Source organism: Saccostrea echinata, unplaced genomic scaffold (genome assembly GCF_033153115.1).
Source record: "Saccostrea echinata isolate AGI-Se365-2 ecotype Australia unplaced genomic scaffold, CSIRO_AGI_Sech_v1 ptg000046l, whole genome shotgun sequence".
Classification (NCBI taxonomy): Eukaryota; Metazoa; Mollusca; class Bivalvia; order Ostreida; family Ostreidae; genus Saccostrea; species Saccostrea echinata.
In genome coordinates, this window is record NW_026889795.1 from 2,793,316 (window position 1) to 2,819,730 (window position 26,415).

General features: G+C 32.2%; 1 protein-coding gene across 1 annotated transcript; it reads right to left on the reverse strand.

Moving 5' to 3' along the window:
* Positions 1–10,898: 10,898 nt before the first annotated feature.
* Positions 10,899–26,195, reverse strand: LOC133202158 (calcitonin gene-related peptide type 1 receptor-like). Its single transcript, XM_061337932.1, has 12 exons — positions 26,047–26,195; positions 21,634–21,756; positions 20,964–21,070; positions 20,182–20,273; positions 19,937–20,063; positions 19,249–19,402; positions 18,101–18,173; positions 15,469–15,541; positions 14,273–14,358; positions 12,073–12,193; positions 11,419–11,460; positions 10,899–11,306 (listed from the first exon to the last, which is right to left on the reverse strand). The coding sequence occupies exons 1-12, from the start codon at positions 26,138–26,140 to the stop codon at positions 10,923–10,925; spliced, it is 1,476 nt and encodes a 491-aa protein (XP_061193916.1). The 5' UTR covers positions 26,141–26,195; the 3' UTR covers positions 10,899–10,922.
* Positions 26,196–26,415: the final 220 nt, after the last annotated feature.

Sequence of the window (26,415 nt, forward strand, 5' to 3'; positions counted from 1 at the left end):
GAATCATCTAACCTATTTTCAAGTTATTTTTAGCAAATCAAAAAACAATATCGGGAAAATATTTCCCTTTAATATTTCACAGGAACCCAATACATCAAAAGAATGCTAATTAAAAACTTCATGTGATAGAACAATGAAATATCCACTTTTCAAGTGCGCCCTGATTCGTGCCGAATGCCAATCAAAAGTGCCCTCGAACTTTAATTTTGAAATTGCACGAATGACGAAAGAGGCAAGGGCAGATTTTCTAAGCATTAAAGCAAATTTAAAAAAAATTATTTATCGAGTATATACTCTAACATTTCTCAAAGCAAGCAATTATACTTGGTGTAAAAATAAGGATTTTATTTACACAATGCATATGTGCATTATAATGCAGGTTGTTTTAAATTTATTATGATTTACAAATTTTATCTCTATAATGTTACATGACATGAGGAGGGCGGTATGCGCGACCGCGGCAACCTTGTAACAATTTTTAAGCACACATTTTGCATGGCTCTCTTTTTTTATTGAATGGCTCTACTGCTTAATAGAATGAATGTAATTTTCGCATGGCTAAGGCCTGTTATAAGGTGAACATTTACTCAAATCACACTGATGACCCAACGGTAAATCATTTAACACTATCCATTCAACACCTATTGTTAGTAGAGTAGAAAGTAGAGTAGAACAATGCAACAAGTAAAGATTACATGTAGGTTTTATAAAAGTACGCATTTGAATAAAGCACCAAACGAACATTCATATGCAATGAGAAAATTTGACATACCGCATAATGCGTAGAACAACGAGGGAGTCATGATGCAAATGCATTTTTGCCTAACATTCAACGCAACGACACAATATCTGAACTGGACAAAAATTATAAATATATAAAATTCAAGTAAACTGAATGCATACAAGGGAAAGGGAAAGTGAATGTCAAACCCTTATTACATACTTGGTCAAATAAAGAATATTTTATAGACCTCCTTTCCGCATGTGGATGATGTAGATACTTTTCATAACGGTGGTACAACAAATAATATCCAACTGTGATTTCAAGCTAACATATCATTTTCCTCGCATGTTAGTAAACATATAAGTATTATTCTTCAAGCATATAAAATTCTTCTTCATTAAATACGCAAACAAACAACGCAATGATCTAATTGTGAACTGGGAAGCAGTATTTTCTTTTGTGTGAAGTTATCGCCCGTAAAATTTTAAAACGCATTCATATTTTTTGCATAAGCAAACATTTCTGCTAAATCCATTTTAAAGTAAAAAGATCAAGAATAAATATTTTATACTTTATTTTTAAATAACGATAAAAATTTTCTCTTTGTTTTAGAATAAGTATCTTCATCATTATTTTTATTGTAAAAAACTATGAAACATCTATGTATAAGGCATATATATAATTTATTTATGTAGGTCAATGTGTAACTGAGTCAGACGGACAAAAAAATAAATAAAGAGAGAGGGAGATAGTGGGGAGTGAGGCAGGAAGAGAGAGAGCGAGTGGAGAGAAGAAGTGGGGAGAGAGTGGGGAAAAAGAGTGGAGAGATAGAAAGACAGGGAGAGGGGTGAGGAAGAGAGAGAAAGGGGGCAGAGAGAGAGTGGGGAGGGAATTAGGGAGGAGGGGGATAGTGGGGAGTGAGGCAGGGAGAGAAAGAGGGAGAGAGAGAGAGGGGGAGAGGGGAGGAAGAGAGAGAGTGGGGAGTGGGAGAGAGAGACTGGGGGAGGAAGAGGGGGAGTGGGAGGGAGAGAGAGTGAGTAGGGTGAGTGAGACAGTGCATGGGGTGAGTTTAGGGAGAAAATGAGTAGGGAGGGAGAGAGACAGTGAGTGGGGTTGAGTGAGTGGAGTTGGTAGGGTATGAGTTATTGGCGTGATAGAGAGAGAATGAGTGGATGGAGAGAGATAGAGTGGTGTTTCATGTCAAAGTTACGTCAGTGGTTTTGCAAATACAACTGAGCTGTGGTTCTTTTCACAAAAAATCTCACGACATATTTTTCTCTCAAGTGAAAACTTATGATAAAAATCGTTTTCACAAAAATTTCAAGAGAGTCGTAAATGCGAAATCTGTCGTAACTTTACGAGAGCCCCAACCCTCTCTTAAGTATTTTAAAACCGGTTTTATTGTAAAAATATATCTGCAAAAACAAAATACACGTTAAATTGAACTTTGTAAAGCAACTTACAATAATATTTCATAGTTTTTTCACAATCATTGTCGAAAAATTAAATGAAATACACTACAAAATATTTACGATGTAAGTTTGACTTAAGATTTTCGTATGACCTACTTTTACGTCAGACTTGTGATTGTGACGTCAAATTTGAAACTTCCTTGCTTTACAAAGACTCTTTTCTAGCTTAAAAATCCAAATGACCTACTTTTGTTCGACACGTCTTGAGGACCCAAGATGCATCTCGTGACAAAGTTTGATGAATCTTAGCCAATTACTATCTGAAATATTTAAATATCGTCATGAAATTCTAAAATTAGATCACGGTGATCTACCTTTTAGTTGATACATTCCGAGGGCTCGAGATGCATCAACTGACAATGTTTGATGATTCTAGGTTTCACAGTGTCCAAAATATGCCTCTAAAATGATTTGAAATTTAATACTGTCAAAATTCAAATGCATCAACTTACAAGGTTTAATGAGTCTAAACCACTCAGTATTTAAATTAATGACAGTAATTTTTTTGAAAATGATTTGCAAAAAAATTCAGAAAGTAGCCTAGGTCATGGTGACTTACTTTTCTACTTTTTCGTTGACACATTTTAATGCCCCATGATGCATCGACTGGTAACTTTTGATGATCAGAGGCTTCAAAGTGTCCGAGATATGCATCAAAATCAAATGAAAGATGAATACATGCAAAATTCATAAACGGTCATCGTGACCCATTTTTGAGTCAACTTGACATGAGGTCCTAAGATGCATCAATTGAAAAAATATCTTAATTCCAGTCATTATATTTGACAACATAATAATGCCCCAGGTTGATGCCTTGAACAATTTTTAATCTACATCTTATTTTCATCCATGTTAGCATATAATTAAAGCTTGGTGATAAACTGCCCAGTGGTTCTTAAGAAGAGGATTTGTTTTAGCAACTACTACTTTTACCTAAGTCGATAACCTGTTGTCCGTCATCCGTCCGTTTGTCCGTCCGTCTGTAAATTTTTCACATTTTCAACTTCTTCTCAAGAACCACTGGGTGAATTTTATACAACCTTAGTACAAAGCATTCTTGGGTGAAGGAGAGTTTGAATTGTTAAAATTAAAGGCCAAGCCCCATTACAAGGGTAGAAAATCAAGAAGAAACAAAAATATATGGGGTCATTAAAACATATTCTCAACAACAAGTAAGCCAGAAAAGCTGAAACTTATGTGGAAGCTTCCAGAGGTAGTGTAGATTCTGAATTTTTCAAATAATGACCCCCGGGGGTAGGATGGGCCCACAATAGGGAATCAAACTTTTACATTGAAATATATATGAAAATTTTTAAAAATCTTAAGAACCACTGGACCAGAAGAGCTGAAACTTATGTGGAAGCTTCTAGAGGTAGTGTAGATTCTAAATTGTTCAAATCATGTCATGACCCCCAAGGGTAAGGTGGGCCACAATAAATATGACAAGGGGGGGGGGGGAAATCTGGTGAGGAACAGGAGGGACAAAGTTATTCAGCTGAGCGTTGTGGCCCATGGGCCTCTTGTTTCCCTAATTATCTCCACTTGTTTACATGTTCTTGATGTTAACAAATTGTAGAGGGCAGTTTATTTGTAAATACGTTTTCTATGAGTTTTTGATTGGTGGAAAATTATCTTTACTGTCTGAAATAGTGCAAGAATCTACATCTTCGTGATAATTCAGGGTTCCTATTTTTATAAAATTGTTGCCATTAAAACAAATGAAAGTTAATGTTCTTGTTCATGACATATTGTAGACAATTGTATTATTTTGTAAATATCTTTTTAGATGAAGGTTGTTATTGGTGGAACTTTGTCATTTTTTCTCATATGCTAAGACAGAATTTTTTTTACGTGTTTGTTACTATGAATAGAAAAAGAAACCTTATTCAAATAGTGTGCATTTCAGTAAATGGTCACGATTGCTTGTCACTCACATAATGGTGTTAACAGTAACTGTTAGGATGCAAAGTTTTCATCCGTTATGTGTGAAATAATGCAAGAATTTACATATTCTGGATAACTCACAGCATTTTGATTTTTGACAATTTTGCTATTATAAAAAATGAGAGTTCACCCCTTCAATAGTGTCAAATATTAATTGACTAACTGTTCTTGTTAATTGCATATTGTAGAGAGCAGTTTATTTTGTAATTTTTTTTTTCTGTGAAGCTTATTTACTGAAGAATTGTAATTTATTTTCATATATTGAGACATGTAAATTTTAAGGTGATTGATTCTATAAATAGAAATGGGAACCTCCTTCAAATACTGGGCCTTACAGTAAATGGTTACTAGAACTTGTAAGTTCCTGTTGTTAAAATATTGTAGATAGCAAATTGTTTGCAAATATTTTTATGAAGCTTTCAGTATGTGGAAAATTTTTATTTTACCTCATTTTACCTACTAATTAAGATGTATCTAAGTTTTTTAATTTATTTTTTGTGCTAAAAATAGAAATGGGTCCCCTTGAAACATTCTGCATTTCAGTCAATGGTTTCTAGTACTTGTCAGTCACATAATGTTTATAATAGAGAATATTCAAATTTTCAATCCATAATGTCTAAAATAGTGCAAGAATCTTTATTTTCTAAATAACTCACTGCATCTATTTTTAGACAACTTTTGCTATAAAAAGAAAAGAGAGTCCATCTTCAATGTTGTGTCAATTATTAATTGCCCAAATATTTTTGTTCATGACATATTGTAGACAGCGGCATATTTTGTAAATAGTTTTTCAATGAAGCTAACAACTGGTGGAAAACTGTCATTTTTCCTCATATGCTGAGATGTTTCTATTTATGGGTGTTTGTGCTATAAATAGAAAAGGGAACCCTCCTTCAGATAGTATATATTTCTGTAAATGGTTTCTAGTACTTGTCAATCACACTAGGTTTATAACAGTTAGTCTGCATCCTTTCCATCCACCATTGCCTGAAAAAGTGCAAGAATCTACATTTTCTCGATAATTTGAGGAATCTATTTTTAGACCATTGTTGCTATAAAAAGAAACAAGAGTCGATCCTCAATATTGTATCAATTATTGTACAATCACATGTTCTTTTTGAAGGCATATTGTAGAAAGCTCAATATTTGTATAGACTTTTTTTTCTATGAAGCTTCCAATTAGCATGAAACTGTCATTTGCCTAATATTCAGAGACATATCTAAATATAGGTGCTTGATACTATAAATAGAAATGGGAACCCCTTCAAACATTGTCCACTCCAGCTAGTGGTGGCCAGCTACTGACATTAACATCTTAATGTTTACAATATACGTCCTATTTATCCAGCATTGACATCTAAAACTTTGCCAAAATTTGATTTTTTACATTTTTCTAAAATATATCTATTTATAGATACATGTTACTAAAAATAGGAGTAAAAGCCCACCAATATTTTTTCATGAGATGACACTACTAATTCTCAAAGATAAAAACACACATAAGATATGGAAATTTTCCACGGACAATTTTTCTTATTTAGTCTTAAAGAGATCAAAAAATGCTTATTTCCCCATTTTTCAAATTTTCAGAAACCATGTTAATTTGCATGACCTTTTTCTTAGATTGGGAATATTTCTAGAATAAATGATTATATGTCCTGTGTACCTTAAAAGTTCATGTTATCATATGATCCAATGATTTTAGTTTGAGTGTAGTAGATACCGATAAATATTCGTTTACATTTCCTTAATTTTCATGTTTCATTTGGTCAAAAAGGGCCAAATATGGCCAAATTCAATGGATCCGTCTCCATGGCAACCAAGTGCACGTGTGGAACTTCCGACACCATATTTGCTAGTTTTGTACCAAGACACATCTGTGGTGTAAATTTCATCAAAATCCGAGACATGTCGTTTTCCAAGCCCTATAGTTAATTTGTTGGTGCTTACAGAGAATGCATATTAAAGAATAAGAACAGAAAAGCGTTGACATTCGCTTCGAGATAGGGAGGCCCGGGTTCGATTCTAGTTAGCTATGCCGCGTCAAACGTAAAACGCTTACATACATGTAGTATTCTAACTGTTCCTTCGCTAAGCTCTCTGCACTAGAAATCAGGGTTCTCTCTGTGAAACCTTATAACCCGCGGTCCCTTGTCACGGTAGGCGTTGGCTGCTCAATGGTCCTGGGTGCCGCGTTTAGATTTTAACTTGAAGCTCTTTACCGATAGTTTTGGAAGAGGCGTCTTTACTCATCATTACCAAGTACCTAGTTTATCTAAAGGGAAGAGAGGACATACGTGATCAATAGAGTAATGCTCTTTCATCAGAACCCCTGATCTGGGACCACAAATATCAAAATTTAGGAAAAGACACTTTTTCTCAACATTACCACGCACTTAGTTTATCTGCTACATATATATAGGGGGAGAGGACATTCTCACTATATGATCCAGGGATGGGGTCAATTACTTTAAAAAGTAATTAATTAAATTACAATTACTTAGACTTTTTCTTCAATTAAATTACAATTAAATTACAGGCTTTCTAAGACACGTAATTAATTAAATTACAATTACTTTGCAAAAGTAATTAATTAAATTACAAATTACATTTTTTATTTTTTGAAAATTTTTATTATCCTTGTCAATGAATATACAGAACATCATTTATTTGTATATAAGCTCAGCCTCTGCACAAACAGTACAAGAAATAATATGCTATAGGCATTGTGTATTGTTCTGGTTTAATTAAATTTTATAACATTTATTTACAAAACAATAAGAATCTCCTTCAAGAACTATCCGAGATCAGTTTGATGCAGTTTCCACCACACAAAACCTACATGTACACAAATTGCATGGCTTATGATATTTGATTAAAAGTGAGTATTTTAATAGAGTGAAATGAGTCGCAACTGTAACCCCTCAAATTAAATATTTCCTTTGAAGGTAACCTGAACATCCTAAATTGCTATTTATGTTGAACAATTTTACTTCATAAATCAGAATTGTACAGATAGAAAATTCATTCATAAAAATCTGTTTAGATGTTAAAATAATTATCAAATTGAAAGGTGTTTTTTTCCTAAAGCTAGCGGAGCATTTTAAATTGAAATAATTATCTTCATTGGCTTTGTCTTCTAAATCATGGAATGAATATCTCTTTAGAGGAGTTGATTTGTTTTGATTGCAATTGAAAGCTGTGATCTGGAAGGCAATTATCTCTTCCCAACAAGAGAGAACTTAATTAATGACACACACCTTCTTTTTCTTTATTATTGATCAAACAACAAAGATTGAAATATAATAAATGTGTGTTTCATAGCTGAATAGACCTAAGATAGGTGGTTCAAAATTCATATTTATAAACATAGATCAAAAAATTCAAAATTTACATAATGATTAGAAAGAAACTAGTTTATTATTATCAAGCCAATCATTTAATTATTTTGTAAGCATTAACCTAAGATTTTGTATAAATGAAGGATTGAGGAAATGTTCAACAATAAAATAAAAACCAGTAAAATGGGGAGGTAGTGGTGACGATATATCATGAATATATCATGAATGTGTATTATATAAAGTAATTGAATGTAATTGAAAAAGTAATTGAAATTACATGGTATTTTTTCAGTGTAATTAATTAAATTACAATTACAAGTAATTCAAAAAATGTTTAATTACAAATTACTTCCAATTACTTCAAAAAATGTAATTAATTACAGTCAATTACAATTACTTTTTTCAATTACCCCATCCCTGATATGATCATAAGAGACCCGCTCTTACTTTAGAACCCCTGACCCTGAGACCATTAATTTTACAATTTTGGTAGAGGGCTTAATGCTTGATGTCCAGAGGTAAAGAGGATTTTTTTTTTGAAATTGCACTAATTTTGATGGTTTTAGACTTTCCCCTTGTGTTCCAGAGGAGCAGGGACCATGAAATTAGCATGTTTGTATCCCTTCACTCATTGATGGTACAGGCTAAAACTGGTTAAAATTCATTCAGCGGTTCAAGAGAAGAAGCTGAAAAAGTTTGAATGTTTACGATCGATGCACGTCGCACGAAACACGTTGAACGACGACAGACAAAAAATATTTTTACTTCTCCAATAATATACATATATACTCATGGGAAGCAAGAAAAAAAAACATACCACATACATTGTATATGATGATAGTATTAGAAGTGGCGTTAAGGAGGAAGAATGTACTTTGCTCCCCAACATACATTTGAGAGTTTAAAAAAAAAATCAGGAGACGCAGTTAATATCTCTTTCCTTCGCCAACCCCAACCCTCCAACCATGGGATTTTATTTCTAAAGGTTATACAGTAAAACTTGTGTAATCCGGTCACTACCGGTTCCATAGAAAATGGCCGGATTAGACAACATTTAAAACGAATGAATTTACTGAAATGGACTTAAAGTTAGCATCGTATTAAGCAAGATTTCTGATTATACATGCGGAGTAGACAAGTTTTACTTGTATTATATAATACGGTTAAAACGTAGGGGGTCAGATTTCTATAGAGGTCATTTTTCAACGTGTGTGGATTTGTAGAATTACCGGTCCGGGTAGGTTTTCTACGGAAAAATAGAAAAATACCAGGTTTATTCGTCATAATTTTAAGAAAAAAAAATATATATATGAAGATTCTTTTGACGACTGTATTCTTTCAAAAATAAAGTCAAATTTAAGACAGACCTAATTACATGTTCTCTCTAACTACATGATTATATAGCATAGTAATATACATATTCAGCAAAAAATTATTGAAGTATTGAAAATATTGTATACATTTCCCAAATAATTAGACATTGTTTTGTAATCTACTTGAAAATCTTCAGGAAAGTGTCATGTTTACAAAGATAAGAGTTCACCGTGTTAATCTCTCTCTGCTCTCTATTAATAGAACACGTAACGGAAGTCATAGAGATGCCATGGTCCGATACGGCAGACATAACCTTCTAATCACCCTTCATTTCTTTCATGTCTTACCCAATACGGAGAGGTTAACAGGACGAGTGCGGTCTGTAAACACTACACTGTTTCAAGGTCAGCCTGTGTAGAATGTTTCCAAGTATATAAGATTGATTCTTGTCGAACAAATGACGTAGAGAGTCACGTGTTAGATAGACCAATAAGTTTATTTTGAGCTGGGGGCATGTGATTCCGAAAGAGAGGATAATTCGTACAATGTAGCACAGTCGAGAAGGTTTTAAAAAACAAACAAACAAACAAACAAAAAAACAAAACAAAACAAAACTTTTTTTTAAATTTGTATGTCGTTAATCCTGTGATTATACGTCGAGATATGCATATCTGTTTTGTTTTAATCTTTCCAAGCCTTGTTCTGAATCATGCCATAGAAAGTTTTGAAATTGTTTTCTTTGGAAAAGTGTGTTGTTTTTTCCAGAGATGTCTTTGTCATATAAACTATCAGATCAGATTCAACTGGTAAGAGACCTTTAATTAATACTGTCGGAGATGACACGACAGAAATTTCCTTTTTTTTTTTTACTTTACGAATTTGATCGAAGAAATACCTTATATCTTTCTATAAAACATTTGGCTTTGAATTTTCATGTTAAATATCCACTATTGAAAAAGTAATTAGTTTTTAAAATATAATGTTATGCCATCATATTATGAAGTACTTCTCTCTCAACAACCCCCCCCCCCCCCCACACACACACACACACAAACCCTCTTAATGTGGGCACATATATTTCCCAAAGACTGAGTTAAAAATAAATGAATCAATAAGCAACTACAATTAATTTTCTGAAATAGATCTAATGTTCTTAAAAGAAATTCAATACCTATGTCGGAAAAATCAGATTTGTAAACAAGTAAAGAAACACCATATACTTTTTAAAAGATTTATTTTTCAAAACAAATATTAATAACAAAGTAATAAACTATACAATATACAAATAAAAAAGGAGATAAAAATGTGAGCAATTGCACAAAAAACCAGGCGTTGTATAAAACATTGATGAGTAATACATATGAAAGGAAATGATAAATAAAATAAATCTGTTTATTGCCAATTGTTGCACATTAATTAATATGCAAACTTGAATGTCTGTATTTAATTTAATTGGTTACTTTTTATATATGTTCATTCTAAAAAGATACAGGTATCGTAAGCTTTAATGGAAATATAAAGAGGCATGTTTATCATACAAAATTAGCAAAAAAATCCCTGAGGAGAAAAAAAAGAAGTAGAAAAAATTACAAATTGTCTTTTAAGATGCATTATGACATAGGTAACCTCTATATAGTCACATCATCCAGGAATAAAAAAAAATAAACAAAAACACAAAACAGAAAAGCGGTACACTCAGTTGATATTTTCGTAATGTACTGATATGTTAAGATTTTCATAATTCTTACATAGAAATCATATATAAACAAAATTATTCATAAAACGGAGAAAAGATTGACATACATGTACAGCGTATCGAAAAAGTTCAATATTTTAATTTTGTTTTACTAAAAAAATGTACAAGTATAAATTTTGGTCCTTCTGTAATGCACTTTAATTGTAAGTATTCAAAAAACATTATTGTTAAGTGGCTTAGTGTAGTGCTAGGTAGCCTTAATGCAAACTTTGTATTTTCTAGGACTCTTAGAAAAATCATATGTACATTGTCTTATAAACAGTAAAACATTGTAGCAAACTTTTAATTTTTTTTCAAAATATGTCAAATTGCTTCAAAGGATTTTGCTATACAATACTCATAAATTTTTCTTTTACGATGTATTTACATATTCACACTTCGGATATGCTTGGCAAGTTACGTCGCCCTCTGGAAGAATCGGCACTTCGGATACTCTCTCGTCTGGTCCCATTACTAGTTAAGGACACCGCGTCGCCGGCTGAAAGCAGACTTTCTACCGTCTGAGATTCTTTCAGTTCACCTTTATTGAGCAGCGGTTGATTGACATCTCTCTGGTTTTGGTTCACGTTTTCTGTCACGTGTTCTGACGTCTTCCGGTCACGTGATAGAGACGTTCTTCTAGTGTATATGCTAATTTGCCTGCTTCCCCTCCTAAGCAATCCTCCAATAGATGTCCCTATCGTTAACAGGCTGGATCTTCGACCCTCGTTGATGTACTTTATCTGAGAAATCTTCCTCTTGAAACACTTTATAACCTGAAATTGATTTAAAATTTACTGCTAAAAAGAGTACTCGTCATTTTATAGAATTGTGCAAAAAGGAGGAAAAAATGTCAAACATTTTAAATTATATAGAAAAATGCGATACCTCTCTGTTGAAAAAACACAGTAACAAAGCAACACAGGCGCCCTGTAATAAAAAGAATTATTAAAAGAATATTTCTTTTAATAAAAGTGCAACAAATTACCTATACAAAATTTTACATGTCGGATTTTCTTTTCTGTTTTGAAATTAATGAAAAATTTGAAATCATGTTTTATTTTGGTATCAGCACAAATTTTTTGCTGAAAAACCTTAAATTTCAAACCCTCCAAACAGGGGACTTCGATGTCTCGGAGCCCGATGTTTATTCGCTTAGCATTATATGTAGCAGCCATAAAAAGTGGAGGGGTGGATCTCAGAAACTAGAGATGGTACCATCAGCATATCTTCATGGAAGTGGTTACTGACCCCTAGTACCCAATCCCCAAAATTTCAAACCCCGGGGCAAGGGACTTCGATGTCCCCGAGCCCGATGTTTTGAAATAATGAGAAATTTGAAGTTTTATTTTAATATCAGCACAAATTTTCTGCTGGAAAACCTTTTATTTGTCCTTAATTTGTAAACAAAGAAAAAGATCTTTAAAGAAAAAGATCTTTACCAAGACATTATTTTCACTCAACAATTTTACAGCTAAGTCTTAATTATCTTCGAAAACTATTTAATAATTAAACTTTTACTGATTGATAAAAAAAAAATACCTGGTAAGACGAGACAAGCGCCACCGTCACACGATAAGCGATATGGTTCGGCTGGAACGGAAAGAGCACCTGCTGAAGTCCTAACAATGGCACCAGAATCAGACAAGCTCGTAATGTTTTCCTGTGAAATAAAACAAAGAGTGATTATATCGAGTCTAAACAAGCGCACGAGAATCAGACAAGTTCTTTATGTCTTCCTGTGAAATAAAACATTTAGTGTGATTGTATCAAGTCCAAAAGGGCACAAGAATCAGACCAGCCCGTAATGTTTTCCTGTGAAATAAATATCGTTTATATAAATTAAATATCTGTTGTCTGTTCTAGCTTAAGGGAAATATGTTTTATTTTTTATGGTGTTCCGTTGGGGCCACCTTCGCTCTCTTGCCATTAGAATGCGAGAGTACGAAGATGCGAAGCCGAAGGAGCGATACCAATATCGCACTTTCGCCTTCGCAACTCTCTCTTTTGCCTTCGCATTTTACTTTTGTGTGAAAGCTCTTTATCGTTATGAGTTATAATTTTAGTGGGCTTAATTTAGTGAATTTATAGTCAGAGTTACTGTTGTAGGTTCATTAATTTACCACACTTCTGCCTTCACACTTTCGCCCTAGCCAGTATAACTTTTCTCTCGGATGTTATTGATACGCATGCGCGAGAATAGTGTGACAGCGCCAAAAAGGATGGTAACTAATGGTTTAAATTGACTTCAAACGATAAAGAATTCTACAAAGAAGGCGAGGTCGAAAGTGCGATAGTGCGAAGGCGAGAATGCGAAGTTGCGAAGGCGATAGAGCAATACTAGATGGAGCGATACAAGTATCGCTCCTTCGCCATCGCAACTTAAATTCGCTTTTGCCTTCGCAACTTCACACTCTCACATCTTCGCCCTAGAGGCGAAAGTGCGAAGGTGCGATTGTCCCTAAAGGAACACCATATTTTTTTAATAAATATTTTGTTTCTTTCTCTGATATAATAAAAGAAGACAAGGAACTCAAGAAAATAAAACAAATTAACTGACATAAAAAATGATACAAATAATTGCTTTTTTATGAAAGCATAATAATTGATTTGCTATTGAAAAAACAAAATATCATAGAATGCTCATTTCTAAAACATTAAGACGACTCCTTGGGAAATTCAATATTGGAAATTCCCAGAAGGGTGCTCTTTAACCATACTGAACTTTTAGAAAGAAATGCAGAATATATCATTAACTGTTAATTAATCAGGGGCATATGTCTTACAAACTGCAAATTTATGTGTATACACTTTCTTCGTCATATTAATTGTAAGTTTTACACAATATGAAATATTTTCCTGTAACACTGAAGCATTAATGTAAACACGTTATGTATATCAAGGTAAGTATAAGTCGGAATTGCAATTTGTTTACGGAAATAAACAGGTTACATGTACTTAATTGACCAAGATTTAATATAAGTATACATGTATCTATACATATATTTTTGTGCCTTGAATACATTTTTTGTATAATATATTGCACGTACCTAGGGATGTAAATATGTTCATTTTAAACCCTTTCAATCACAGAAAGTGATTGACATATAATATAATATATGTGTCGAAAAGATTATGCACAAATTTATGTATTAAATGGAATGTGCGTTGGTACATTTGTACATGCATGTGTTTAATGATATTTTCACTCACATCAATTTTAATATAGTAAAACAAAATTAAGGCTAATTTCTACACTTCGAGTACACTTTTTTTTCTAGATCAGAGTATTTTTTTATATACTTAAGTTATTTCTCAGCAGAGAGCTGACCTACCATAAGTCATGTTGTTTCTCCTAAGTTGACAAAGATTTGTCCTACCTTTGTTGTGTTCTTTCTCCCATGTTGAAAAAGAGTTGACCTACCTTAGTTTTGTTGATCTTCCTATGTTGATGACATTACCTTGTGTTGTATCGCTTATGTTGACTGCGCGTATTTTGACCTACCTTAATTGTGTTGTTTCGCCGATGTTGACTGCGCGTATTTGACCTTCCTTAATTGTGTTGTTTCGCCGATGTTGACTGCACGTATTTGACCTTCCTTAATTGTGTTGTTTCGCCGATGTTGACTGCACGTATTTGACCTACCTTAATTGTGTTGTTTCGCCTCTATGTTGACTGCACGTATTTGACCTACCTTAATTGTGTTGTTTCGCCGATATTGACTGCACGTATTTGACCTACCTTAATTGTGTTGTTTCGCCGATGTTGACTGCACGTATTTTCATCACTACAATCCTCATCACATTAATCAGAATGATTAAATTAACCTAAAAATGAAAAAAAAATATCTATGAAATATTACTGTGCCTGATAATTCAAGTTTAAATTTGATGTAATGAACAATTTTTTATGTCGAATATGATATCCCACATACACATATCTACCGATTTACAAGCAGAAATCGTGACTGTAGATTTTTTAACCTATACCTATAGATACCTTTTTTCATTGTTGTTCATCTTGCTCTGCACATTGCAATGATTAATGTGCTTGAGAGAGATATTTTGTCAGATTTTAAATTGAAAAGAAAACTTTTTTTCTTTGGAAATTCGTCATTTTAAAAAGTGCGTGATGTATTGTTCAACGCTCTTCTCCTGATAAGCCATCAACAAGAAATTCCTCACTAGGACACAGAACATCAATTTGAAGACTAGGGCCACTTCTTTTAAATATCATAGAAACATTTAAAAAGTGTTTTATCCTTTTTAAACGTTTGCAAGAATATTGATGATCTAAAATTCTAGACCTCATTTGCTGCTCACCAAAGAAAAATCGTGACAGAAGCTATATGTCATATTGAATATGAAATCGTTTTGCACACTCTAGAGAGAAACTCTTCTCAAATTAAAATCATCAATTGGTGTGCAATTTACAAAATGTTTATGAAGTCATTTCAATCACGTGTATAATCCATAGAAATGAATGCAACTCATGGACATTTGAATTGTTGTTAATATAGAAATTCACATATGAAAGGGTTTTTTTTTTCTATATTAACTGCAAGAAACATCATTTCTGTGCAATCATTGAAAATAAATATTTAAATCATTTTTAACTCTGTTGAAAAATTTCAGCCTAACGTAGAAAAAATCAACATCAAATAGACCTTCACAATCTCGAGCTCAGAGTTCTGCGATATCGTTCCTCTACATAAAGAGTTGAGGAACGATATCACAAAAGCATTGAAGATGCATGTACATAAATACCAATGGAGGACGTTTACATCATTTAATGATCTTCAATCATAGAATATTAGGGTACATTACAGGGTATTCTCTCTCTAATCATAAAATTCATTTGTTTTATTGGAGAATAAGATAAGGGTACTCTTTTTCTCTCTCTCTAGAAACTAGAAATAGTCATGATAAAAAGCTTACAACGAGTGAAGCCATACAGGTTCCATGTAAAATCCAAATCAGCTTATTCTCGCCAACATCACCGGTCCAGCAGCTACAATTAAAAAAAAACCAATCAGATTAACGGAATCACCGCAACCTTTACGGCGTAAATATAGCGTATGTAACATTTACAGCGTAAATATCAGCTACAATAAAGAAAATGATCAGATTAGTGGATTCGCCGCAACATTTACACCGTCAATATATCAGCTACAATAAAGAAAACGATCAGATTAGTGGATTCGCTGCAACATTTACAGCATAAATACATGTATATCAGCTACAATATAGAATACGATCAGAATAGTGGATTCGCCGCAACATTTACAGCATAAATATACCAACTACAATAAAGAAAACGATCAGATTGTTGGCTTCGCCACATTTACAACGTAATTATACCAATTACAATTATACAGGAAACGATCAAATAACCGGATTCGCCGCGCATCATTTACAGCACAAATATTCAAATTACAATAAAGAAAACTATGAAATTAATGGATTTGCCGCAATGTTTACAGCGTAAATTACATATTTACAGCGTAAATTACCAACTACAATTTGATAGTAAATCAGCGGATTCGCCGCATTATTTACAGCGTAAATGTACCATCTACAAAAAAGGAAAATATCAAATTAGTGGATTCGCCGTAACATTGACAGCCTAAATATACCATAGCCGCAACATTTACAGAGTAAAAGGTACAATAAAGGAAACGATCAAAGTGGATTTGCTGCAACATTTACAGCCTTAATATACCAATTACAATAAAGGTAGAGGTTGAATTTAAATTTTGTGGATTCTTCGCAACATTTACAGACTGACTTTTTGCAACATTTGCAACGGAATATTTACATTCACTGAATATTTTCTCCTTTATTTCTAAAGTAAACCATTGCCGTTTATCAGTTCATGAACAACACAAGGCATATCACCTGTACAGATTTCCTTATCAGTGGCTGTTCCATCAATGAAACGTACTATGATGTACATATAAATAATACAATAATTAATCTTTTTAATCCTTCTTTAAATGATTATTCATACAGATATAAATATAAACAATAAAGTGTCTTTCTTTGGTTGTTAGTACGGGAATTAACGTCGCAGCTATTGCAGAAAAAATTTACATAACCCGCTTACGCGCAAAGAAAGCATTTTATTGTTTAAAATATACCAGCTACAATAAAAAAAAAATTGCCAAAAAATGATTATGCAACATGTGCAACTAAAATATATACTGACTAGAAATAGAATTAGATTATTCTCGGCAATTGACAAGTTCATTCTTAATATACTGTTTGAAATTTTAATTCTTTCTCATGTACAACATGATTGAACCCTCTACAATATAAGAAATTATTAATAGCTTTAATCAAATTTTCCGTTATTATCAAATAATTCTCTGCAACATTCACAACTTGAAGCCAGCATAAAAAACAATTAAAACCAGATCCACAACCTAAATATAGTAACTACAAATAAAAATTATGATACACGAAGGAGACCTCTCATGAAACGTCAACCTCCAACTATTTACGAGATTGGAGAGAAAAGTTGATTCTATACACAAGGGCATGCTCTACGTACGAACAGTTCCTAAAAAGAGACAAGCTATTGACAAATACTTTGAGGAAACAAGAACATCAACATTCTTGTTTAAAGTCAACATTTCGCAAATTATAAGGTGGATATACTGACCTTGTAAGCAAATACAATATATCATTAAGTCGAATGTTGACTCACGTTTTTCATACAAATTGTTGAGCTATTATATTCACACTGAATTGTCTACGGATTTTTTTTCGTTTTATCGATCATGAAAAGGAAGACGCGGCGGGTGTGACCCGTCGACAGGAGATGCTTACTCTTCCATGGCACCTGATCCCGCTTTTTGATGCTTTTAAGAGGTCCGTGTTTGCTCTGCTACAAACTTGCATTGCTTCAATGGACTTCTGAGCTTGATTACTGTTCGTTATTTTCATATTTCATAATGTTTGCTCATTAGTAGGCGGGCTTTCTTCAAACCATGGTCCTCGGGAAGTATTTTGTTTTTGAGAAGAAAAATGATGATAGGAAAGCTCGATTTGGAGAAAAAATCACTTTCTGGCACTTATGAAACCAATTTGTATCAAAAGATTTGAGAAATGAATTTGAGCACTGTCTGGGTTATATCTGTCGAATTCAAATAAGTACATGAGAACTAACCTAAGTGATTAATGTTTATATTAACAAAACTTTACCCTAACAAACGAACATATTTGTTTTTGTGAAAAATTGCAAATATACGTACATCATCGACATCATTATTTCAATCAATTTTTAGCACAGTTGTCTTCTAACTAATACATTTTTGGTCATTAAGGTTCATAAACCCTCTGCTCACTCATATAAAATGTTTCTTTAACTCTTATGATTTTCCAAAAGAAATGTATTTTTTAAGTAAAATACAAACAATTATAGCATAGCTTGCGTGGCAAAATTGAACAAAAGGGACGCTTTAACTTGACAAGATTATAAAGGAATAATAGACATTTATGTCATTAAGAGTTATCTCTCTTATCAGAGTATAGATGAACCTTAAAAATGGATGGAACAGATACTTACTGTAGTCTACCGACAGGATCCTCTGATTTAGCATTCAGTATTGCATATATTGCTACGGGAAGAATGGGAATCACTACCAAAAAAAACATATCCGTCTCGTCACAATGTCATCATATTACATATATATCAATTTCATTAAAACGTATCCTATATTGCTAGAAAAACACCAAAAAGTGATGGTGCGTCTTTAAAAGTTCTATTGTGAAATATATAGAGAGTTTACTAATTTTCTATGTTTTGAAACACCCCGTTTCTTCATTTTCATATTTCTACTGTGGCCTACTCAAATTCAAGTCTCCAGATTTATCAAATCTTGATCTTAATTAATTGCAAAATTAATGTACATATGTATGCTTTCATAGATACGTCAAAAATTAACGCTGTTACTCTTAGTCATTAATTTTCTGAAGTTGGAAATTTGTATAAAAAAATAATACTAATAAAACAAAGAATGTTGCAACATTCAGATTTAAAATATGCTAATCACTATCCCACGCTTATAATCTTATCAAATCATAGTATTTAAAAATGTTTTTAAATCTAACTAATTTTCAAAGTCATGACATATTTAGCAAGAATACATAAAAAAAATTCATTGGTCTTAGAGAGGACTTTGTTAAAATTATATGCAGAAGTGTGCCATTTATATTAAATTACAGCTCTGCAGGAATGCGGTCTCACATAAAATGTTCATATCAGGTATCCGTATAAAAGATTTTTTGTATATATTAATTTATAGGTTTAAACTCCCTCTGTGATCTAATAAAAATCCAGGGGATCAAAGTTTGTAAACATTTTATTATTACATTGTTAAAGAGAGGTTCTTCTTACGGTTTAATCATTTCCTGACCTGATTTTGCTGGAGGGGAGGAATTGTTAATTACGTACCCTGACCTAATTTCTTCATTTTCTTAATATCAACTTTCTTTGAGATAGGGCGTGATAAATTAAACTTCATTAGATCGAATTCGAATTTCATTAATCAAGCATAGCTGCACATGCAAGTTTTGTGAAATTGTCTGAGAGATCCCGAAAAATGTTTTTTTTGGCATAGATATTTCAGAAGTTGAAACCTACTAGTATCCTATACATTACTCCCCGATAAAATAACCAATCCAAAATAATAAATTATTTAAAAAAAAAAATACCCCATCCGATACACAGTGACACCAGCAGCAGTTTCTTTTGGTTAGTGAAGGTCAAGACAATTATCGAATGTAGATAGAATCCCTCTGCAAAAAGCCAGGCATAGTTGCAAATCTGGAAATATTTCTGTAGGATCCATAGCGCTATACACCAAACCTGAACCAAAGACAATAATAAAAGGATTTCTAAAAGACAAAGTAAAATTTCATTTCATTTCAAAGGCGTAATGTTCAACTTTCGACCAAGAGACAAAATGAATAAATATTTGTACATGAATTGAGTTGATATGATATTGAAAAAACTTTTTTTTCCGAACCTATAAACTATTTTTGCCCTGAGCGTGTGCATTTTCCCTGACTTTTAAGATGGGGATTATTTTTATTTAATATAAGTTCAATCATTTAAAATCAAAGTACTTTGACTTTAATTTCATAATAAATATTTTTGTATAAAATTTGTATATCTGATACCATTCAAAATAACAAAACGGCATTGTCCAAGAACTTTTTAGTATAGTCCATGTATAATGCATATAAATAGTGGAAATCAACATTGTATATAATTAATTTGTATAATAAATATATAATCAAAAGTTGGCTAGATATATATCTGGATAATATATTAATATTTAATCAAATGTATATTTATATATTTACTGATAGACTGAATATTTTGGTACACAATATTTACCGGAGTTTCAAAGGCTACATCCGGATTAGGGGTTACCAGGTAATTAAATAATAGCCACATCACACCATACAGAATATAGGACAAAAACAGGTTCTTGTGTATCGTCACTCGCGTACAGTGAAGTTGTCTGCAAATAAAAAAAAAAGTTGTTTTCAAACAAAATCAGTAAAGAACTCATATATAGACAACATATTCGTCAAAGAAATCAAACGTCATATTACTGATAGAAATGTTGAAATTCTTACCTGAAACAGGTGAAAACAATTAGCGCAAGGCACAGTAAAACAAACGACACCACATATCCGCTCTCATATACATAGTTTATGTTCTGAAGGTTCTACAAGAAATATATGTTTTCAAAGTTATCAAATACTCCACGTGATAACAATTTGCGTGGAAAAATTATTATTTATATCTAAGGCCGCCAGATTATTCTACAGAAGAAAGTTTTTGATTTTAAAAATCCGAAAAACTTCCTACAGAAATAATGTTACATACCTAATGTTAATTATTCTTTGGAATTTCTTGAAAACCAGATTTTTTTCATGGTATTTCTATATGCAAGTGCAGCTACATGTATAGAGTTCACAATTTAAATTAACGATATAAATTGGAATAATTTCAAAATGTATTATACGATATATTTGTAGTTCTGTTGTTCTTTATGAGTTTCAAATGTTTTTCTCGTAATTCTGTGTCATCCCTCGAAACACTTTCAGGCCTATCCTAGCGCCAGGGCTATGATTTGAACAAATTTGAATGTGCATTTCGATTATGCTTTTAAAATATTTTTTATCCGGTTGAAGTTCCAATCCAATTGTTTTCAAAAGATTAATTGGCCGTTTTACTATATTTATAAATTTTGTTTGCTTAGTTTGATGACATACGTGTAAGTTATTATGTTCTGACGTAATACTCGAAAGTGTTTAATGTAGAAAGTCAACAGATTAAAGGACAAGTCAGGAAAGCTGATTTAGGACTACATGTATTGTTCTTGGAAGGGAATAACAAAACAAGTCAAACTTACCTCAAATTCTGAGAAGTCAGCGCAGGGGATGTAATTGGTCCATGTCATGTTATTATAAGGGTTGACATACCAGGTACCATCACTCATGCATTGTCGGTATGACTGACCTTAAAACAGAAGAGACTGAGTATACATGTATAACTTTATCAAAAGCTTCATAGACAAAACAGGGTCTAAATATCTTTGCAAATTCGTAATGTGCTTTAAATTAAACTTGATTATAACATTTGAACCAATGGTAATAGCCACATAGAAAGTATGTAGAAACCATACTGAGCGGAGTCGTAAACTTATTGATAATATCTAAACGAATGTTCATCTCTACAGACTTAGTGGTGTTGACATCATATTGAGTTGTGGTATTGACTTGATGGTGATATCTGATGTTAAAGGTTAGAGATAACGAACAGTGATTAATCTCATAAATCCGGAAAACAAAACGGAACAGGGAAAAACACGGTATCTTGGAAACTGCAAAGGTGGGATCAGGTGCCTATGAAGAGTAAGCATCCCCTGTCGACTGGTCATAGATTCGCGCCGTAAGTCCTATGTATTGATCAGCTGGTAGACGAATTTGATATCAACATACTGAGTGAGGTCAATATCATGCTGATCGGTGATGTTAAATCAGAATGAAATAATTACCGGTATAAGATGATCATGCACTCACCTTGCGGGGAAAATATCTGGCCCTGAGGGTGGGACCTAGGACACCCTCCTGATGCCGTGGTATTGGCCAAAGTGTAGTTCCAACAGGTCACATAGTCAAACACCTTAGGGCAGTATAACTTTCCTTTCAAAGAATGATTTAAGAATAAGGAAATATGAATATATATATATATATATATATATATATATATATATATATATATATATATATATATATATATATATATATATATATATATATATATATATATATATATATATATATATATATATATATATATATATATATATTAATTGAATGCATTTAGATATACGAAAATTTGAAAGGAATAGTAAAGGTAGCGATTAAATTTTTTTTATGACAAACGTTTTTAATAAGTGTGGAAATGAAATTCTTCTACCTTCAATATTATATCCAAGCACAAAGAAATATCGTTTTACCGTTACGCGTACATTGAAAGAAAAGATTTACGGTTCTGATTCATACTGCACTGTGAATATCACCTTTTATGTTATGGTTTTCACTTTCTTTTCATTTCGAGACGTTCGTTTTTGCTAGAAGCTACGAGAGATGTTCAACCAAATTTTAGTGATATAATAAATTCTACATTCTGTAGTACTTTTTCCAAACCAAAAAAAAAAAAAAAAAAAAAAAAACAATCCCTATCTATAAAACGATTTACGGCATCCAATTTTTTAAGAGTTAATGATGCATCTAGATTAACCTGAAATTTCCGAAATTTAATTTTGTTTTACATTTCATGTGTGAAGTTTTGTATTTTGTTTGTCCTCCCATAGATTATAAATATATTTTTAAATTTTCTTGCACCGTGGGCATATTTTACTTAATTTCATGTACATGTGCATGTTTGTGCTTTATGTGTTTTCAGCATATATTACTTTCTGACTTTTCACAAGAAATACAAAGAATTATGTATTATGGGAAGCAGCGGTGGGATTATGAAAATTAAAGACTGTATGTCCTAGATGTGGTCCACGTCTGAAATTCATCAAACAAAAACAATGGTTTGAAATAAACCCTCTGAAATAAAAGGTACATAGTTGTTAAATAAGTGTGAGTATGACAAACAACATTCTAAACACTAGAAAGAAATGAAATCCGAAATGCCTCAATCAATTAGAATTATTTGCGGGATTTAATTTAGTCAGTGATACGGAGCTACGCACACTAACTCCCGATACCCGCCTTCATTCTAAAATTAACCTTTTATCAGAATTGGCTTTTCTATGGCTGTTCTTTTGTTAAATATTGCAAAGCAGAGGTCATAAATATTTAATAAATTTATTTTATTACCCGTGTCAATTTGTTATTTGCTTTTAATTCTACTTCCCTTTAAAAAGGGGGTATAAAATTTTGTCCATTAAATTTGGGTCTTAAAATATAACTTTATTTTAAGTACTAATCAATTAGAATAATTCCCCTTCAACTTTTATTTAATTTAGATTATATTTTAATTGTGTAATAAAAATGTTTTATTTCTTTTTATAACCTGGTGGATGTGTACACAATAGCAGAAGCACGCAAATCTTTTTATATCATTGGTGAAGAATGTAAATAAATGTAAAACATTTAATACCTTAAACGGAATAGTGTCTATGTCGTAACTTGTTTCATCATAAATAAAAAATAAATCAAACGAACATATACATGAGAGAAAAACAGACAATGAGAGGAGTAAATGACTTGATATGTTTCTTCCAATGATATGCTAATCTGATCTGAGTAAATATTCGTTTAACGACGGAGAAAAATATTACAATTAAGAGATCTAAGAAATTGATATTTAATGGCCGTAGGAACCGGAGTGGGGACTGAGGGTAGGACCCCCTCAACAATTTTGCTGATATATAGTATACTATAGAGGCTACTTTATGGATGTGCCGCCTCAATTAATTAAGTCTGCTCCCCCCTCCTTTCCTCCTTTTTTTTATGGTAGTGCTGATTTGGTCATTCGTCTTAAAAAGTCTCTTGAGTAGACTCCTGTACCAATGTGACAATTTCTGAAAATCTTGACGGGCATCAAAAAAAAACTCTGTTTTATATTTTCTTTCAGCAGGAGTCCTTTGAGAATCAAATCTTGATAATTCATTGCGTTCTAATGTATCTCTTTCTTCGACTTTAAAAACCATAGATTGATAATCCGTTAAATGTTATTCTAACATTTAATTCAAGTGCAGTATGGATCCTTTTTAATATGCAAAGCTTTTAGTGTGAAACGTCGAGTTCCAGATATTTTTCTCTTCACAATTTGACACATTACAAATGGTTTCTTACTGCAATAGAATTCTGCACTCTCTCAACTTCCTAGTGAGAAAATATTCTATTAACCATTTCCACAACTTTTGAACAGCTGTTTGAACTGTATTTTATGGAACTTCATATTTTTCTGCCTTATATAATTATTCTTCAATTCTTGTCATTTCGGTAGACCATTTATGGTCATCATAAGGTTTAAAAATGACTTCTTCTTTTTTTTAATTTGAATCCTTCATGTTGTTTTTAATAGCTCTAAAATCATTTGTCTTCAAATAAAAAAAAATCTAAACAAGCTCTCGTTAGTGTAATTTTTCATTTTACGAAAAAATATTTATTTTTATACGTACAAGTTGCTATATTAAGAACATTTAATCCACTCTGGATAATGTCTTTTTAAATAAGCAATGAATAATTTCAATGCAAATGACCTTGAATAATAATCTTTAAATAATAATGATTCTTACAGTTTATAGCTTTTTTTAAATATCCTTTTTAAATGTCTGAAATTTTGTAACACACGACCTTTCGAAAATTTGACTACATGGTTATAAAATATAAAAATAAAATTACGCGTATCTTCATGAATGTGTCTAATTATAAATTTTATCCACACAAGAAAATTGATTGATCTCTTTATTTTCTTTTGATTTTGTTTTAAAAATAGAAAATATGATTTTTATAGAAAAGAAGACAATATGATCCAATTCAACTTTCTGCAAGATATACATTTTTACTGACCAATTGAAAATGAAAAAATATGATTTTAATGAATAACGCTTATATACCGATTAGCCAAAAATAAAATCTTTTGGGTTCAAACAAGGAAGCAAGCGGATATCTGAAGATAAAATGTACAAGTGGTTAGTTTCATATTTCAATATTTCATTGTGTAAAAAATAAGGTGAAAACCATGAATGTTTTAAAATTAAAAAGCAATGTTATAGTACTGCATGGTGTCTAAAATGTCTTGGAGACAGAGTGCCATTTTTTTAACAAACAACTGTAACCATATGATGTTATTCATAATATTTGACATGCAACACTTAAATAAACAATATTTTTTTTACTTAATTGCCATAAAAATTTAATTTCAATTATTTACTATACATAGTAGTACTAGTTATACCTTAATAATATCAACTTTTACTTAGCTGTAACTTTCAGGCGTTAACAATTTACGTAAATACCGGCTTTGCCTTATTTATCCTACACATTAATTGCTTTTTAGCTTCTACATGTATGTATTATTTTATCGGTCTTTATATGCTGATGGATAATTTAAATTGACCTTCTCACTTAAAGGATCAAATGAAAATACAGTTGAACTTCGGTATCCCGAACTCTGATATCTCGAATTCCATGCATACGTCGAAGTGATTTAGAAGTCCCAACAACTTATTCTTAAGTATTTTACCCCTGATATCCCGGACTCGTCCAATTCGAGATAAGAAGAGATATCCGACTGTATTTAAAACAACCTGTGAAATATCTATGAAACATGTACATGTATATTTTGTCTTATTTCTCACAACAGTTATTCACATTTCAGGCTCTATTACGCAAAACATGAAACTTTAATACAGAATTTGATAATAAAGATTTTTTTGGTCATAACACAAAAAGGACATTAAAATATGAACGTCATCTTTATTTTTCTTTTAAATTTACCGAGTGAGGAGTTCATATAAAAAATACAGCATGACACGAGGGACAAAATCAAACCTCTAGGCAGGTACCTTCCATTACTTGGCTCTGTCTGGTTAAATCTCTAGATAAGAACTTACCATTATTTGGCTCCGTCTGGTTAAATCTCTAGATAGGAACTTACCATTACTTGGCTCTGTCTGGTTAAATCTCTAGTTAGGAACTTACCATTACTTGGCTCTGTCTGGTTAAATCTCTAGACAGGAACTTACCATTACTTGGCTCTGTCTGGTTAGTTCTCTAGATAAGAACTTACCATTACTTGGCTCTGTCTGGTTAAATCTCTAGATAGGAACTTACCATTACTTGGCTCTGTCTGGTTAGTTCTCTAGATAAGAACTTACCATTACTTGGCTCTGTCTGGTTAAATCTCTAGATAGGAACTTACCATTACTTGGCTCTGTCTGGTTAAATCTCTAGTTAGGAACTTACCATTACTTGGCTCTGTCTGGTTTAGAAGTTTCCTACACAGAGTCAATACCTCGGGATCAGTTATAGTTGACAGCAGTTCTACTGTGATATCCATCTTTATCAACGTAAGCCGCTTCTTTAATGCAATTTCTGTAGATAATCTGAATAGTTACTAATTAATGATTAATCACTAAAATCGAAGACTGTTTCCCTCCTACGAAATGGAAGTCTACCTGTTATGGCTTGTCCCAGAGTCTGTTCCATAATTTCTTTGACTAAATATTTGAAACTTGGTTGCTGGTCACATGATTGATCACGTGATAGATAAGGATCTTTAACGAATTCAGGTCAGTGTGTTTCTTTGTCAAACATGTCAAAACAGAATATATC

What these genes read in the sequence shown, in the direction of transcription:
- LOC133202158 (XM_061337932.1), bottom strand. Translation starts at nt 26,140, where the DNA reads ATGGATATCACAGTAGAACTGCTGTCAACTATAACTGATCCCGAGGTA. An exon ending in CCAGACAGAGCCAAGTAATG is followed by an intron (nt 21,757 to 26,046) that starts GTAAGTTCCTAA and finishes ATTCTTTGAAAG; the next exon opens with GAAAGTTATACTGCCCTAAG. An exon ending in GGCGAAACAACACAATTAAG is followed by an intron (nt 12,194 to 14,272) that starts GTAGGTCAAATA and finishes TTTATTTCACAG; the next exon opens with GAAAACATTACGAGCTTGTC.